Source organism: Saimiri boliviensis, chromosome 14 (genome assembly GCF_048565385.1).
Source record: "Saimiri boliviensis isolate mSaiBol1 chromosome 14, mSaiBol1.pri, whole genome shotgun sequence".
NCBI classification, from domain to species: Eukaryota; Metazoa; Chordata; class Mammalia; order Primates; family Cebidae; genus Saimiri; species Saimiri boliviensis.
The window spans coordinates 39,209,818-39,222,162 of NC_133462.1; the positions used below are offsets into that span (position 1 = coordinate 39,209,818).

The window sequence follows — 12,345 nt, forward strand, 5'->3', positions numbered from 1 at the left end:
TGTAGTGGTGGGTACGTGTAATCCCAGCTACAAAGGAGGCTGAGGCAGGAGAATCACTTGAACTCGGAGGGTGGAGGGTGCAGTGAGTTGAGATTGTGCCACTGCACTCCAGCCTGGATGACAGAGCAAGACTCTGTCTTAAAAAAAAAAAAAGAAGAAGAGATGATTATGGTGAAATGAGGTCATGGGTGGGCCCTAATCCAATCTGACTGGCATCCTTCTAATAGGAGGACATTAGCACAGAGACACACACAGAGGAATGGCCAGGTGAGGTGGACATGAGGAGCAGACAGCTATCTACAAGCCAAGGGGCCTCAGAAGAAACCAACCGTGCTGACACCTTGATCTTGGACTTTCAGCCTATAGGAATGTGAGACAATACAATTCTGTGGTCTAAACCACTCAGCACTTTGTTTACAGCAGCCGCAGTGGGAGTTGGAGACCAGCCTGACCAACATGGTAAAATCCTGTCTCTACTAAAAATATAAAAAATTACCTAGGCATGGTGGCGGGCACCTATAATCCCAGTTACATGGGCCTGGGTAACCCACAGGTGCACTTCCCATGGACAGTTTCAGCCAACCCCCTACGAGGTCCCAGGGCCCTTTTCTTTCTTTCTTTCTTTCTTTCTTTTTTTTTTTTTTTGAGACAGAGTCTTACTCTGTTGCCCAGGCTGGAGAACAGTGGTGTGATCTCGGCTCACCACAATCTCTGCCTCCTGGGTTCAAGTGATTCTCCTGCCTCAGCCTCCTGAGTAGCTGGGACTACAACGTGGGCCACCATGCCCAGCTAATTTTTGTACTTTTAGTAGAGACTGGGTTTCAACAGGTTGGCCAGGCTGGTCTAGAACTCCTGACCTCAAGTGATCTGCTTGCCTTGGCCTCCCAAAGTGTTGTGATTACAGGCATGAGCCACTGCACCCGGCCGACCCTTCGTCTGAAGAGGGGATACATACCACAGAAGCAAAGACGTATTTCTGATCTTTTTCTTGTAGGAGCAAAAGCACGTCGGTCAGCAGGACAGCCAGGACATCTGGGGAAACAGCATGGAAGGAGGCCAGGAGGTCTTTCTGGGCACCCGGGCAGACACCGCCTCCCAGGAAGGTATAAGCAGTTTGATGTTTCCACCTGGGCTAAGAAGTTTCCTTTCTGCCTCGCCTCCCACCCGCCATCACCTTTCTAGTTCTCAACCTTCTGCACCAAAGAGCAGCCAGAGCCTCCTCTAAGTCCCTTCCATGTCCAGAGCTCAAGCAGTTCTCTTTGCTATAGCAACACACCTGCTGGGTCTGACCTTTGAGTGTCTGATATGGTTTGACTGTGTCCCCACCCACATCTCCTCTTGAATTCCCACGTGCTGTGAGAAGGACCCCGTGGGAGGTAATTGTACCATGGGGACACTCTTTTCTGTGCTGTTCTCGTGATAGTGAATGAGTCTCACGAGATCTGACAGTTGTATAAGGGGGATTTTTCCCTGCACAAGCTCCCTCTCTTTTTGCCAGCTGCCATCCACATAAGATGTGTGTTTCAAGGACAACACCACTTTTGGGGAGCTCCTTCCGACACCCCTGTCTAAGTCAGATACACTTTTGCTAATTCTCTTGCACTACAGCCTGCTGGCTTCCTTAAAGCATCAGCTGGGCTTCTAACTCGTTTTTCTGTTTGCTTGTTTCTCTTTCAGCCCCAGTGACTGAAGCCCTAGGAGGCTAGGGGCCAGGTCTTGTCCCATGGGGTGTATTCTTACCATCCAACTCGGTGCCTGGTGGGCAGAAGGCACTAAATCTATCTGCGAAATACACTCCTACTCAAATGACCAGTGGGCAAATGCTGTCATTTGGCCACCTCAATGACTCCCTCAAGCTCTTTAAAGATGCTGATGTGAATAGACAGCTTGGGATGTCTCTAGAGGCTCCAAAAATGAACAGGAAACCCAGAGATAAGTCCTGAGCACTCTGGTCTGAACTGCAACATGGATCTTTAAAGCAGGGCTTGGACCACACCCCAGGCAGCAAGTGGGATGCTTGGGGACAATGATCAGCAGCCCTGGGGGTATTCTCTATCCACACGGGGGCCTCTCAGTGGCTGGGACCATGGCAGGCAGGCTGGCCTGTGACTGTCCAGATGGGCAGCTGAGCATGTTTGGAATTCTGGGCCCAAACCTGGGGTGTCATGATGCCAACACCCTGGGTTTCCATCTGGAAGTCAATGACTCAGTGTGCCCTCCTGGTTTGTACTGTACCCTTCCAAAGACCAGAGGAAGAGGAATGGTGATACAACCACCTCGTGTTATGCTACACACCAGCTGCCTTGCTCATCCTGACTCAGCTCATAACCTCCCTTCAGCCATGAAGTAGCCAGACCTCAGTGGCTGTGTGTCAGCTGACACCCACCAAACCAACATGGTGCCTGCCAATGCAAGAGGGCACCCACTGATCCAAGATGATGCCACCACTCCCAAGACCATGCCACCAGTCCAAGATGGCACCCACTAATTAAAGATGGTGCTATCACTCCCAAGACCATCTCACTGATCTGAGATGGGACCCACCAATCAAAATGGTGCCCACTGATCCAAGAGGGAGCCTACTGATCTAAGATGATGCCACCATTCCAAGATGGCACCCATCAATCCAAGAGGATACTCACCAATCCAAGAGAGTGCCCACCACTCAAAGAAGACAGCCACCACTCCAAGATGCTGTCACCACTAGAGATGAAGCTACTAATCCAAAATAGCACCCACCAATCCAAGATGATGGCCACTGATCCAAGACGGCACCCACCATTCTCAGGGGGTGCCCCAAACTCCCAAGATGGTGCTACCAAGCCAAGATAGCACCCACCCATCCAATATGGTGCCACCAATCCAACATGATACTCACCAATACAAAATGGCAACCAACACTCCAAAATGGTACCCACAGATACAGGATAGTGCCATCAAACACAGAGTACCCACCAATCCAAGACGGCAACCACTTATCCAAGATGGCACCCACTAGAGGTGGCCAGGGGCAGGCCTTTACCTTTCAAACGCCCTGATGTGGTCTTCCAGCACAGCATGCCCTCCAGGTGCAGCTGCCGCTGAAGCATGTCTTCCTTGCGGAAGGTGAGCCCGTTCTTGAGTTTGCTGGAGGACTTCAGGTCCATCTTCCCTGCGATCTCCCTGAGGCGCTGGCCCTTTTCACACTCGCTGACTTTGGCGTCCACTTGTGAGATGATATCTTTGATGAGGTTCAGAGCCTGGGTCAGGTCTTCATAGTCCTCAGTGCCAGCTGCCACACACAGCAGAGTTAGCATCTCTCCTTCCACTTTCACGAACACAACAGAAGTGGACACACTTGCTCTGTATGGGCATGTGGGATCTAGGAGTTGTGTTCTCCAAGGCCACCACTCAGAAGACCCTCAGATCACTTCCCAACTGTGATCTCCCGAGATGCAAATGGTTCTCCAAAACAAGTGCAACGGCCCAGAGTTCAGTGTTTTTTTTTTTTTTTTTTTTTTTTGAGATGGAGTCTTACTCTGTGGCCCAGGTTGGAGTGCAATGTCATGATCTTGGCTCACTGCAACCTCTGTCTCCCAGGTTCAAGCAATTCTCCTGCCTCAGTCTCCCAAGTAGCTGGGATTACAGGCACCCACCTGTAAAGAAGAGCCGGACGTAGTAGCTCATGCCTGTAATCCCAGCACTTTGGGAGGCCGAGGTGGGCAGATTGAGAGGTCAGGAGTTTGAGACCAGCCTGGCCAACATGGTGAAACCCTGTCTCTACTAAAAATACAAAAAATTGGCCAGGCGTGGTGGCATGCACCTGTAATCTCAGTTGCTCAGAAGGCTGAGGCATGAGAATAGCTTGAACTTGAGAGGTGGAGGTTGCAGTGAGCTGAGATCGCACAACTGCACTCCAGCCTGGGCAACAAGAGCGAAACGGCATCTTAAAACAAAAAAGAAAAAAGAAAAAAAAAAGAAACTCCAGCACCCAGCAAAGTGGATTCCAAAGGGAATTTATCCCGTCTGCTGCTAAAACAGGGAGTGACTGCAGGGAGAGGGCCCCAGGCTGCAGCAGCACGGGGGGGCGGGGCAGCGGGGAGGAGGCCTACCTTCCGTGTTCTGGACGATGCGCTCCACCAGCACTGGGTATTTGGTTATGCGCTGCGTAACCAGGAGAATACACTCCTGCACACCAAGCCGCCGCACGATGGAGAAGTTGCCAATTTTCTAGGAAATGGAAAGCAAGGCCCACATTAACACCTCAGCTCCTGCCCAATTAGTCAATGATCGGCTGCCAAGGCTGAGGGCACCTTCCTTTTTCTGCTCACCCGGACCTTTCCTTGGCTGCTTTGGAGGAGAAAGACACGAAATACCTAAAAGCAGGGATCACCTGCTGTATACACAAAGGCCACAAAAGGCCAGGTGTGGTGATCCACCCACTTCGGCCTCCCCAGAAGCGCTGGGATCCCAAGTGTGAGCCACCACGCCCATGCTGGGTGCTTTCTGATGCTCACCTCTGGCTGAGAACCAAAAGTGGTCACCTGTCGCTCACTCTCGGGAGCATAGCACATTTTCTGCTTGTTTGCTCCCGCTGCTCTTGTATGCATTTTAGGGATGCCAGCACTTGCAAGGAGCCACTTGAGAGGACCAGAGCTGCTATGGGATTTGCAAGAGTCCATGGACGGAGGTTTCATTGGAATCCCCCTCCCGCTTTCGAGGAACTGCGGCTCTAAAACGATTCTCTCCCGTTCCCACCTACCTATAATGCAATGAAGTTTAAATGCATGTCACTCCTGACTTTGGACCCCTGGGTGTAGAATGCCACTGCAGAACCAAGTCCTGGCCAGGTCACAGGTGATGCAGCTCTTGTGGAATCAGCGGTGTTAGGGCCTCTGAAGAGGTCAACGTTGATAGAACTGACTACCTGTAGTCCAAGTGCGGTTTCTTTTTTTTTTTTTAGTTGGAGTCTTGCTCTGTTGCCCAGGCTAGAGTGCAATGGTGCAGTCTCGGCTCACTGCAACCTCCACCTCCCAGGTTCAAGTAATTCTCCTGCCTCAGCCTCCCAAGTAGCTGGAATTACAGGCGCCTGCCACCACACCTGGCTAATTTTTGTACTTTTAGTAGAGACAGGGTTTCACCATGTTGGCCAGGCTGGTCTCGAACTTCGGACCTCATGATCCACCCACCTCGGCCTCCCAAAGTGCTGGGATTATGGGCGTGAGCCACTGCGCCCGGCCCCAAGTGTGGTTTGTAGGGTGCTGGAGGTGGGGTTTCCCTTGACTTGGCTGACTCCAGCTGGGCTCTGAGCACCTACCCACTCTCACCTAAAGGAGGCAGGAAGATTATTCTACATGCCCCAGGGGCAAACAGGGACCAGCTAGAGAACAGAGGTTTGGAATAACCCTCCTTAAGACAGCTGGCATCCCCATGGCAAAACAGGCTGGCTCTGGAGGGCCAGTTCCTGTGGCAGCCCCTTCAAACAAATCCTTTGTGTCACTCAAACGGTCTGAAAAGTGATGGTCAGCAGGTCCCATGCTGAGGGCTGAAGGGGCCTCTCAGGGGCCACTGTGGCATGGCAAGGCAAAAAGTCTAGATGTGCTTTCTTTGATTGATTTGTTAATATGTATACATATATATATTTGGGTATATATATATGTGTGTGTGTGTGTGTGTGTGTATATATATATGTGTATATGTAAAATAGAGATGGGGTCTTGCTATGTTGCCCAGGCTTGTCTTAAACTCCTGATCACAAGTGATTTTCCCTCCTTAGCTGCTGGAGTAGCTGGGGATACAGGTGTGCACCATCATGCCTGGCTAACTTTTAAATTTTTTGAAGAGACAGGATCTTGCTACGTGGCCCAGGCTAGTCTCGAACTCCTGGCCTCAAGCGATCCTCCCACCTTGGCCTCAAAGTGCTGGAATTACAGGCGTGAGACTCTGCATCTGGCCTGCTTTGGTTCACATCTCAGGTTTCTTTTGTTTGTTTCAGACGGAGACTCACACTGTCATGCAGGCTGTAGTGTAATGGCATGATCGTGGCTCACTGCAACCTCCACCTCCTGGGTTCAAGCGATTCTTCTGCCTCAGCCTCCCAAGTAGCTACAGCATGTGTCATCACACTCAGCTAATTTTTGTATTTTTAGTAGAGGTGGGGTTTCACTGTATTAGCCAGGCTGGTCTCTAACTACTGACCTCGTGATCTGCCTACCTCGGCCTCCCAAAGTGCTAGGATTACTGCGCCCAGCCGGTATCTCAGAATTCTACCTAAGATTTCAGTGATGTGTTGAATGGGGTTGTGGTTAAAACCAAAACCAAACCTTAAAAATCACGGCTACATAACAGGTGCCTTATACTTCCCAATTCCCAAGACTCTACAATTCTGTGGGAAAAACCCACGGTGAAGAATTTAAGTTTTTGATTTTAAAAAAACTGTGTTTTTACCTTAATCAAGTTTTGAAATTTCTTGTTTTGCTGAAGCAGCAACTTATAATGACTGACAGCTTCATTGTGGCCACTGCAAAACACACCGTACTTTTCTTTCATTCTCTCACCATTTTCACCTGAAAACTGATAGACAAAAGAAAGGAAATGTTACTCAGTCAAACACAAAAACTGCCAAAGGATATTTTCATCAAATTCGTCTGACTCCGCTAAAATAAATACTAGATTTATTTGTGTTCCATTTTCTTTCTTTCTTTTGAGATTGAGTTTCGCTCTTGTTGCCCAGGCTGGAGTGCAATGGTGTGATCTCCGCTTACCACAACCTCCGCCTCCTGGGTTCAAGCAGTTCTCTTGCCTCAGCCTCTGGAGTAGCTGGGATTACAGGCATGTGCCACCACACCCGGCTTATTTTTGTATTTTTAGTAGAGACGGGGTTTCTCCATGTTGGTCAGGCTGATCTTGAACTCCCAACCTCAGTGGTTCAGGCTGGAGTGCAATGGCATGATCTCGGCTCACTGCAACCTCTGCCTGCCAGGTTCAAGCGATTCTCCTGCCACAGCCTCCTAAGTAGCTGGGATTACAGGTGCCGCCACCATGCCTGGATAATTTAAATCTTTTTCTTTTAATAGAGACAGCGTTTCACCACGTTGGCCGGGCTGGCCTTGAGTGATCCATCCACCTCAGCCTCCCAAAGTGTTGGGATTACAGGTGTGAGCCACAGTGCCTGGCTGCAATTCCATTTTCTAGTATGCCCTCAAACAGAGAAATACTTCATTCAGTTGGGGGTGTCTAATCTCAAGGTGTAATAAATAAATTGAAAAAAACCTTCTGCTTCAGGCTTTGCTACATCACAGATGCTATAAAACTTCCTGAGAGCTAAGAAAAAAAAGAATAAATTTCAGCCAAAGGACATTAGAAACATAAAAAGCAGGCTGGCGTGGTGGCTCACACACGTAATCCCAGCACTTTGGGAGGATGAGGCAAGCGGATCACCTGAGGTCAGGAGTTCGAGACCAGCCTGGCCAACATGGTAAAACCCCAACTATACTAAAAACACACAAAAAAATTAGCCAGGTGTAGTGAGTGGCACGTGCCTGCAATCCCAGCTACTTGGGCGGATGAGGCATGAGAATTGCTTAAACCTGGGAGGTGGAGGACAGGGAGCCAACATCACACCACTGCACTCCAGCCTGGGTGACAGAGCAAGATTCCAACTCAAAAAAAGAAAGAAACATAAAAAGCAAAAGGAGGAGTCTTTTTCTAATTAGCTGACCCATGAGGTCACATGAGGGGCACAGCTCCCCTGGGTAAATCTTGGCGTAGGGTGATCATTTGGGGTTAATATCACTATCACGAATGGTGCTGGTCTACAGGTATGCCTTTTTCTTTCCCCCAGTGGGATGGTGTCTTGCTGTGTCACCCAGGCTGGAGGGCAGTGGGACAATCATGCCTCACTGCAGCTGAGCTCAATTGATCCTCCCACCTTAGCCTCCTGAGTAGCTGGGACTATAGCTGTACACCACGGCTGGCTCTTTTTTTTTTTTTTGAGACAGAATCTTGCTGTGTCTTCCAGGCTGGAGTGGCACAATCTTGGCTCACTGCAACCTCATTTTCCCGGGTTCAAGCGATTCTCTTCCTCAGCCTCCCGAGTAGCTGAGATTACAGGCGCCTGCTACCGCGCCCAGCTAATTTTTATTTTTTAGTAGAGACGGGGGTTTTATCATACTGGCCAGGTTGGTGTTGAACTCCTGACCTCACGTGATCTGCCTGCCTCGGCCTCCCAAAGTGCTGGGATTATAGGTGTGAGCCACCATGCCCGACCACAGCTGGCTAAATTTTCATGTTTTGTAGATACAGGGTCTTGCTATGTTGCCCAGGCTGGTCTGGAACTCCTAGGTTCAAGCAATTCACCTGTTTGGCCTCCCAAAGTGCTGGGATTACAGGTGTGAGCCACTGCACTCAGCCAATAGGTATGCTTTGAACGGTTGAAAGCATCAGCAATTTGAACCAAAAAGCAAAACCAACCAACGAAACGAGAGCACTGAAGAAAGTAACACTGAATAGTGTTCGGCCAGCCAGGGGCACTGGCTAATTTGGGCCCCTGTGTTTCTAGAATATGAACTGCAGGCACCGCTGTAAGGGGCTCAGAACTGTAAATCCTCAGGGAGCAGGTACGTGACAAACAGGAGCCACCCTCGTTTTATTATTGAAAAGAACAGGCTAGCACAATGGCTCATACCTGTGATTCCTGCACTTTGGGAGGCTGAGGCGGGAGGACTGCTTGAGGCCAGGAATTTGAGACCAGCCTGGGCAACAAAGCAAGACCCCATCTCTGCAAAAAATAAAAGAATTAGCTAGGCATAGTGTTCCCTGGAGTCCTAGCCACTTGGGAGGCTGAGGCAGGAGGATCACTTGAGCCCAGGAGTTCGAGACTAGCCTGGGCCATATAGTGAGACCCCATCTCTACAAAAAATAAAAAAGTAGCTGGGCATGGTGGTGCATACCTGTAGCTCCAGCTACTTGGGACGTTGAGGTAAGAGGATCACCTGAGCCTGGGAGGTTGAGGTTGCATTGAGCTGTGACTGCACCACTGCACTCTGGCCTGGGCAACACAGCAAGACCCTATCTCAGAAAAAAAAGAAGAAAGGAACAGAGTCACACCTGTGATCCCAGCACTTTGGAAAGCTGAGGTGGGCAGATCGCATGAGGTCGGGAGTTTGAAACCAGCCGGCCAACATGGTGAAACCCAGTCTCTACTAAAAACGATAAAAATTAGCTGGATGTGGTGGCGGGCGCCTGTAATCCCAACTACTCCAGGGAGGCAGGAGAATCACTTGAACCCGACAGGTACAAGTTGCGGTGAGCAGAGATCGTGCCATTGCACTCCAGCCTGGTCAACAGAGGGAAACGCCATCTCAAAAAAAAAAAAGAAGAAAGGAACAGAGACAGGACACAGGCTATGAAGACTGTTCAGGTGAACATGGCTGCACCCACCTGCTGAACAAGGAGGTCACCGATTTTCTGGATGACATAATTCCGGTCACTGCCCTCCTCCAGAGACTCCTGGCGGCGCCCCTTGAGCCCAGCGAGAAAGTGGCCGTGTAGCTCCAGCAGGTCGTCAGCGCATGGGAAGAGGCGGCTGATGGCCTTGCTGCTGAACTGCAGCTCCTCCTGCAGGGCCCTGGAGTACACCTTCAGCATGATCTTGAGCGTCCGCACATGGTGCACCTCTGTCTGCATGAGCTCTGCAGGGACACGGATGGCAGGACTTCCCCTCTCTGGCTCCACGGCCCCACGGGGCAGTCTCGGCTGCCGCCTGCCCTTCACGTGCCTAGTAGGCTTCTGAGAGTTCTCTGCCTAAGACCTTGCACCTTTGGGGTCTTTCTTACTTCCCAGAGTGTTCAGGGTTTTGAGTGCTGCGGGGGATGCCCAGCCTGACAGAGCAGGGGAAGGAGAGACCCCTGGGGCCTCCCATCACAGGAGGGTTTTGCACCCAATGACAACATTTTAAGTCTGTGTATTTATTTATTTAGTTTTTGAGACAAAGTCTTGCTTTGTCACTCAGGTGGGAGTGCAATCGTACTATCTCGGCTCATTGCAACCTCTGCTTCCCAGGTTCAAGCGATTCTCCTGCCTCAGCCTCCTGAGTAGCTGGGATTACAGACATGTGCCAGCACATAGCTAATTTTTGTATTTTAAGTACAAATGGAATTTCACCATGTTAGCCAGGCTGGTCTTCAACTCCTGACCTCAGGTGATCCGCCCACCTCAGTTCCCAAAGTGCTGGGATTACAGGCGTGAGCCACCGCACCTAGCATGTATTCCCCAAAATTCATATGTCAAAATGCTAACCCCCAAGGTGATAGTATCAGGAGGTGGGGCCCTTGGAAGGTGATGAGGTCATGAGGCAGAGCCTCAAGGTAGGATAGTGCCCTTATGAAAAGGACCTGAGGGCTGCGCGCAGTGGTCCACGCCTGTAATCCCAGCACTCTGGGAAGCGAAGGTGAGCAGATCACTTGAGGTCAGGAGTTCGAGACCAGTCTGGCCAAAGCATGGTGAAACCCTGTCTCTACGAAAAAACACAAAAATAAGTGGGTGTGGTGGTAGGCACTTGTAATCCCAGCTACTCAGGAGGCTGAGGCAGGAGAATCACTTTAACTGGGAAGGCAGAGGTCGCAGTGAGCCAAGTTGCATCATTACATCCAGTCTGGGCGATGGAGTGAGACCCTGTCTCAAAAAAAAAGGGCCCGAGAGAGACCATGAAAGCCATGTGAGGACACAGCTAGACGGACACTATGCCTGTGCCACCTTGATCTCAGACTTCCCAGCCTCTAGAACTGCGAGCAACAAACTGTTGTTGGTTCTAAGACAACGGAAGAATGAGGCTGACCTGGGACGCATTCTAACAAAATCCTCTCTGGCCATCTCCTCCCTGGCATGGGAGGCAGGGCTGAACCAAGGGAGGGGAGGGGAAGAGAGAGAGAGAGAGAGAGAGAGAGAGAGAGAGACACCAGTTGCTGTGGCTCACACCTGTAATCCCAGTACTTTGGGAGGCCGAGGTGGGCAGATCACTTGAGCTCAGGAGATTGAGACCAGCCTGGGCAGCATGGTGAGACCCTGTCTTTACAGAAAATATAAAAATTAGCCAGGTGTGGTGGCCCATGCCTGTGGTCCCAGCTACTGGGGAGGCTGAGGTGGGAGGATTGCTTGAGCCCAGGAGGTTGAGGCTGCAGTAAGCTCTGATTGTGCCACTGTACTCCAGCCTGTGCAACAGTGAGAGACTCTGTCTCGAAAAAGAAAAAAAGAAAGAAAGAAAGAGAACAAAGAGAGAGAAAGAGAGAAAGACAAATATAAGGAAAAAAGGAGGGAGGGAAGGAGGGAGTGAGCAGAGAAGAGAGTGGGGGGCCAGTGTGGTGGCACAGGGCTTTGGACTCCTCACCATAAAGGACGTCTTGTCTTTTCACCACCTCTCTCTTTTGCTTCTTGGCATAGGCTGGGTCCACGGCGAGGCTCCAGGACTCAGCTTCGAACTCGTGGCCATCTGACTCAATCTCACTCCTCAGTGAGGCAGTGTAGGGATCTGAGGGAAGAGTGAGGGGCAGCTGCTGGGGGCCCAGAGCCACGCTACCCTGATTCCCTCCCGTGGACATGCTGACATGGGTCCCAGCTCTTCCCAGGAGGGACAGGGACTGTGTGACAGCCGCAAGAGTGCGGAGATGACCATACCTTCTACAAAAATGGACTCAGTGTTCGAAGATGTGAGGGACAGAGAGTCATCGGCTGCCTGCTTAAATTTTAAAAACACAGAATCGGCTTCATCCATCTCTCCTGTGATTGGTCTGAGTGCAAACAATAAAAACAATTGTTTTAGAAAAGTGAATTAAAAACACAAAATCTCATGCAACAAAGGCACATCGGTGACTCCTTCCAATTCGATACCCTCTGAGAACTTTCCAGATTTTCACAGAAGCCTCTATTTTGTCTACAGATTATTTTTTAAAATTGGGAGATTTGCTGGGTGTGGTATCTCACACCTGTAATCCCAGCACTTTGGGAAGCCAAGGCCAGCTGATCACCTGAGGTCAGGAGCTTGAGATCAGCAGGGCCAACATGGCAAAACCCTGTCTCTACTAAAAATACAAAAATTAGCTGGGTGTGGTGGCAGGAGCCTGTAATCTCAGCTACTTGGGAGGCTGAGGCAAGGGAATCACTTGAACCCAGGAGGCAGAGGTTGTGGTGAGTCGAAATTGCACCACTGTACTCCAGCCTGGGAGACCGAGTAAGACTCTTGTCTCAAAAAAAAAAAGGGAGATTATCTGTCAATGTCACACGAGTACTTCCATAGTAACTTCCTTTAATGTTAGGGATGTTCAAAATGGGGTGTGGGTTGCAGCTTCCTTGACAGACCACTGGAGCTCA

The 12,345-nt window shown here is 50.3% G+C and overlaps 1 protein-coding gene and 1 long non-coding RNA gene across 8 annotated transcripts in view; one reads left to right on the forward strand and one right to left on the reverse strand.

The window, feature by feature from the left end:
- The window catches only part of ARHGEF18 (Rho/Rac guanine nucleotide exchange factor 18), a 121,312-nt gene that overhangs the window by 19,184 nt on the left and 89,783 nt on the right, over positions 1-12,345 (reverse strand). For all 7 annotated transcript variants that reach the window (XM_074384725.1, XM_074384724.1, XM_074384726.1 and 4 more), the window contains 7 exons: positions 11,653-11,765; positions 11,366-11,506; positions 9,421-9,671; positions 6,427-6,552; positions 4,092-4,209; positions 3,023-3,271; positions 956-1,032 (listed from right to left, as the gene is read on the reverse strand). In XM_074384725.1, coding sequence (XP_074240826.1) covers positions 956-1,032; positions 3,023-3,271; positions 4,092-4,209; positions 6,427-6,552; positions 9,421-9,671; positions 11,366-11,506; positions 11,653-11,765 — 1,075 coding nt within the window. The remainder of the gene's footprint in view (positions 1-955; positions 1,033-3,022; positions 3,272-4,091; positions 4,210-6,426; positions 6,553-9,420; positions 9,672-11,365; positions 11,507-11,652; positions 11,766-12,345) is intronic.
- LOC141581038 (uncharacterized) lies at positions 999-11,392 on the forward strand. Its single transcript, XR_012513456.1, has 2 exons — positions 999-1,103; positions 1,678-11,392. It is a non-coding gene; the product is annotated as an uncharacterized LOC141581038 (long non-coding RNA).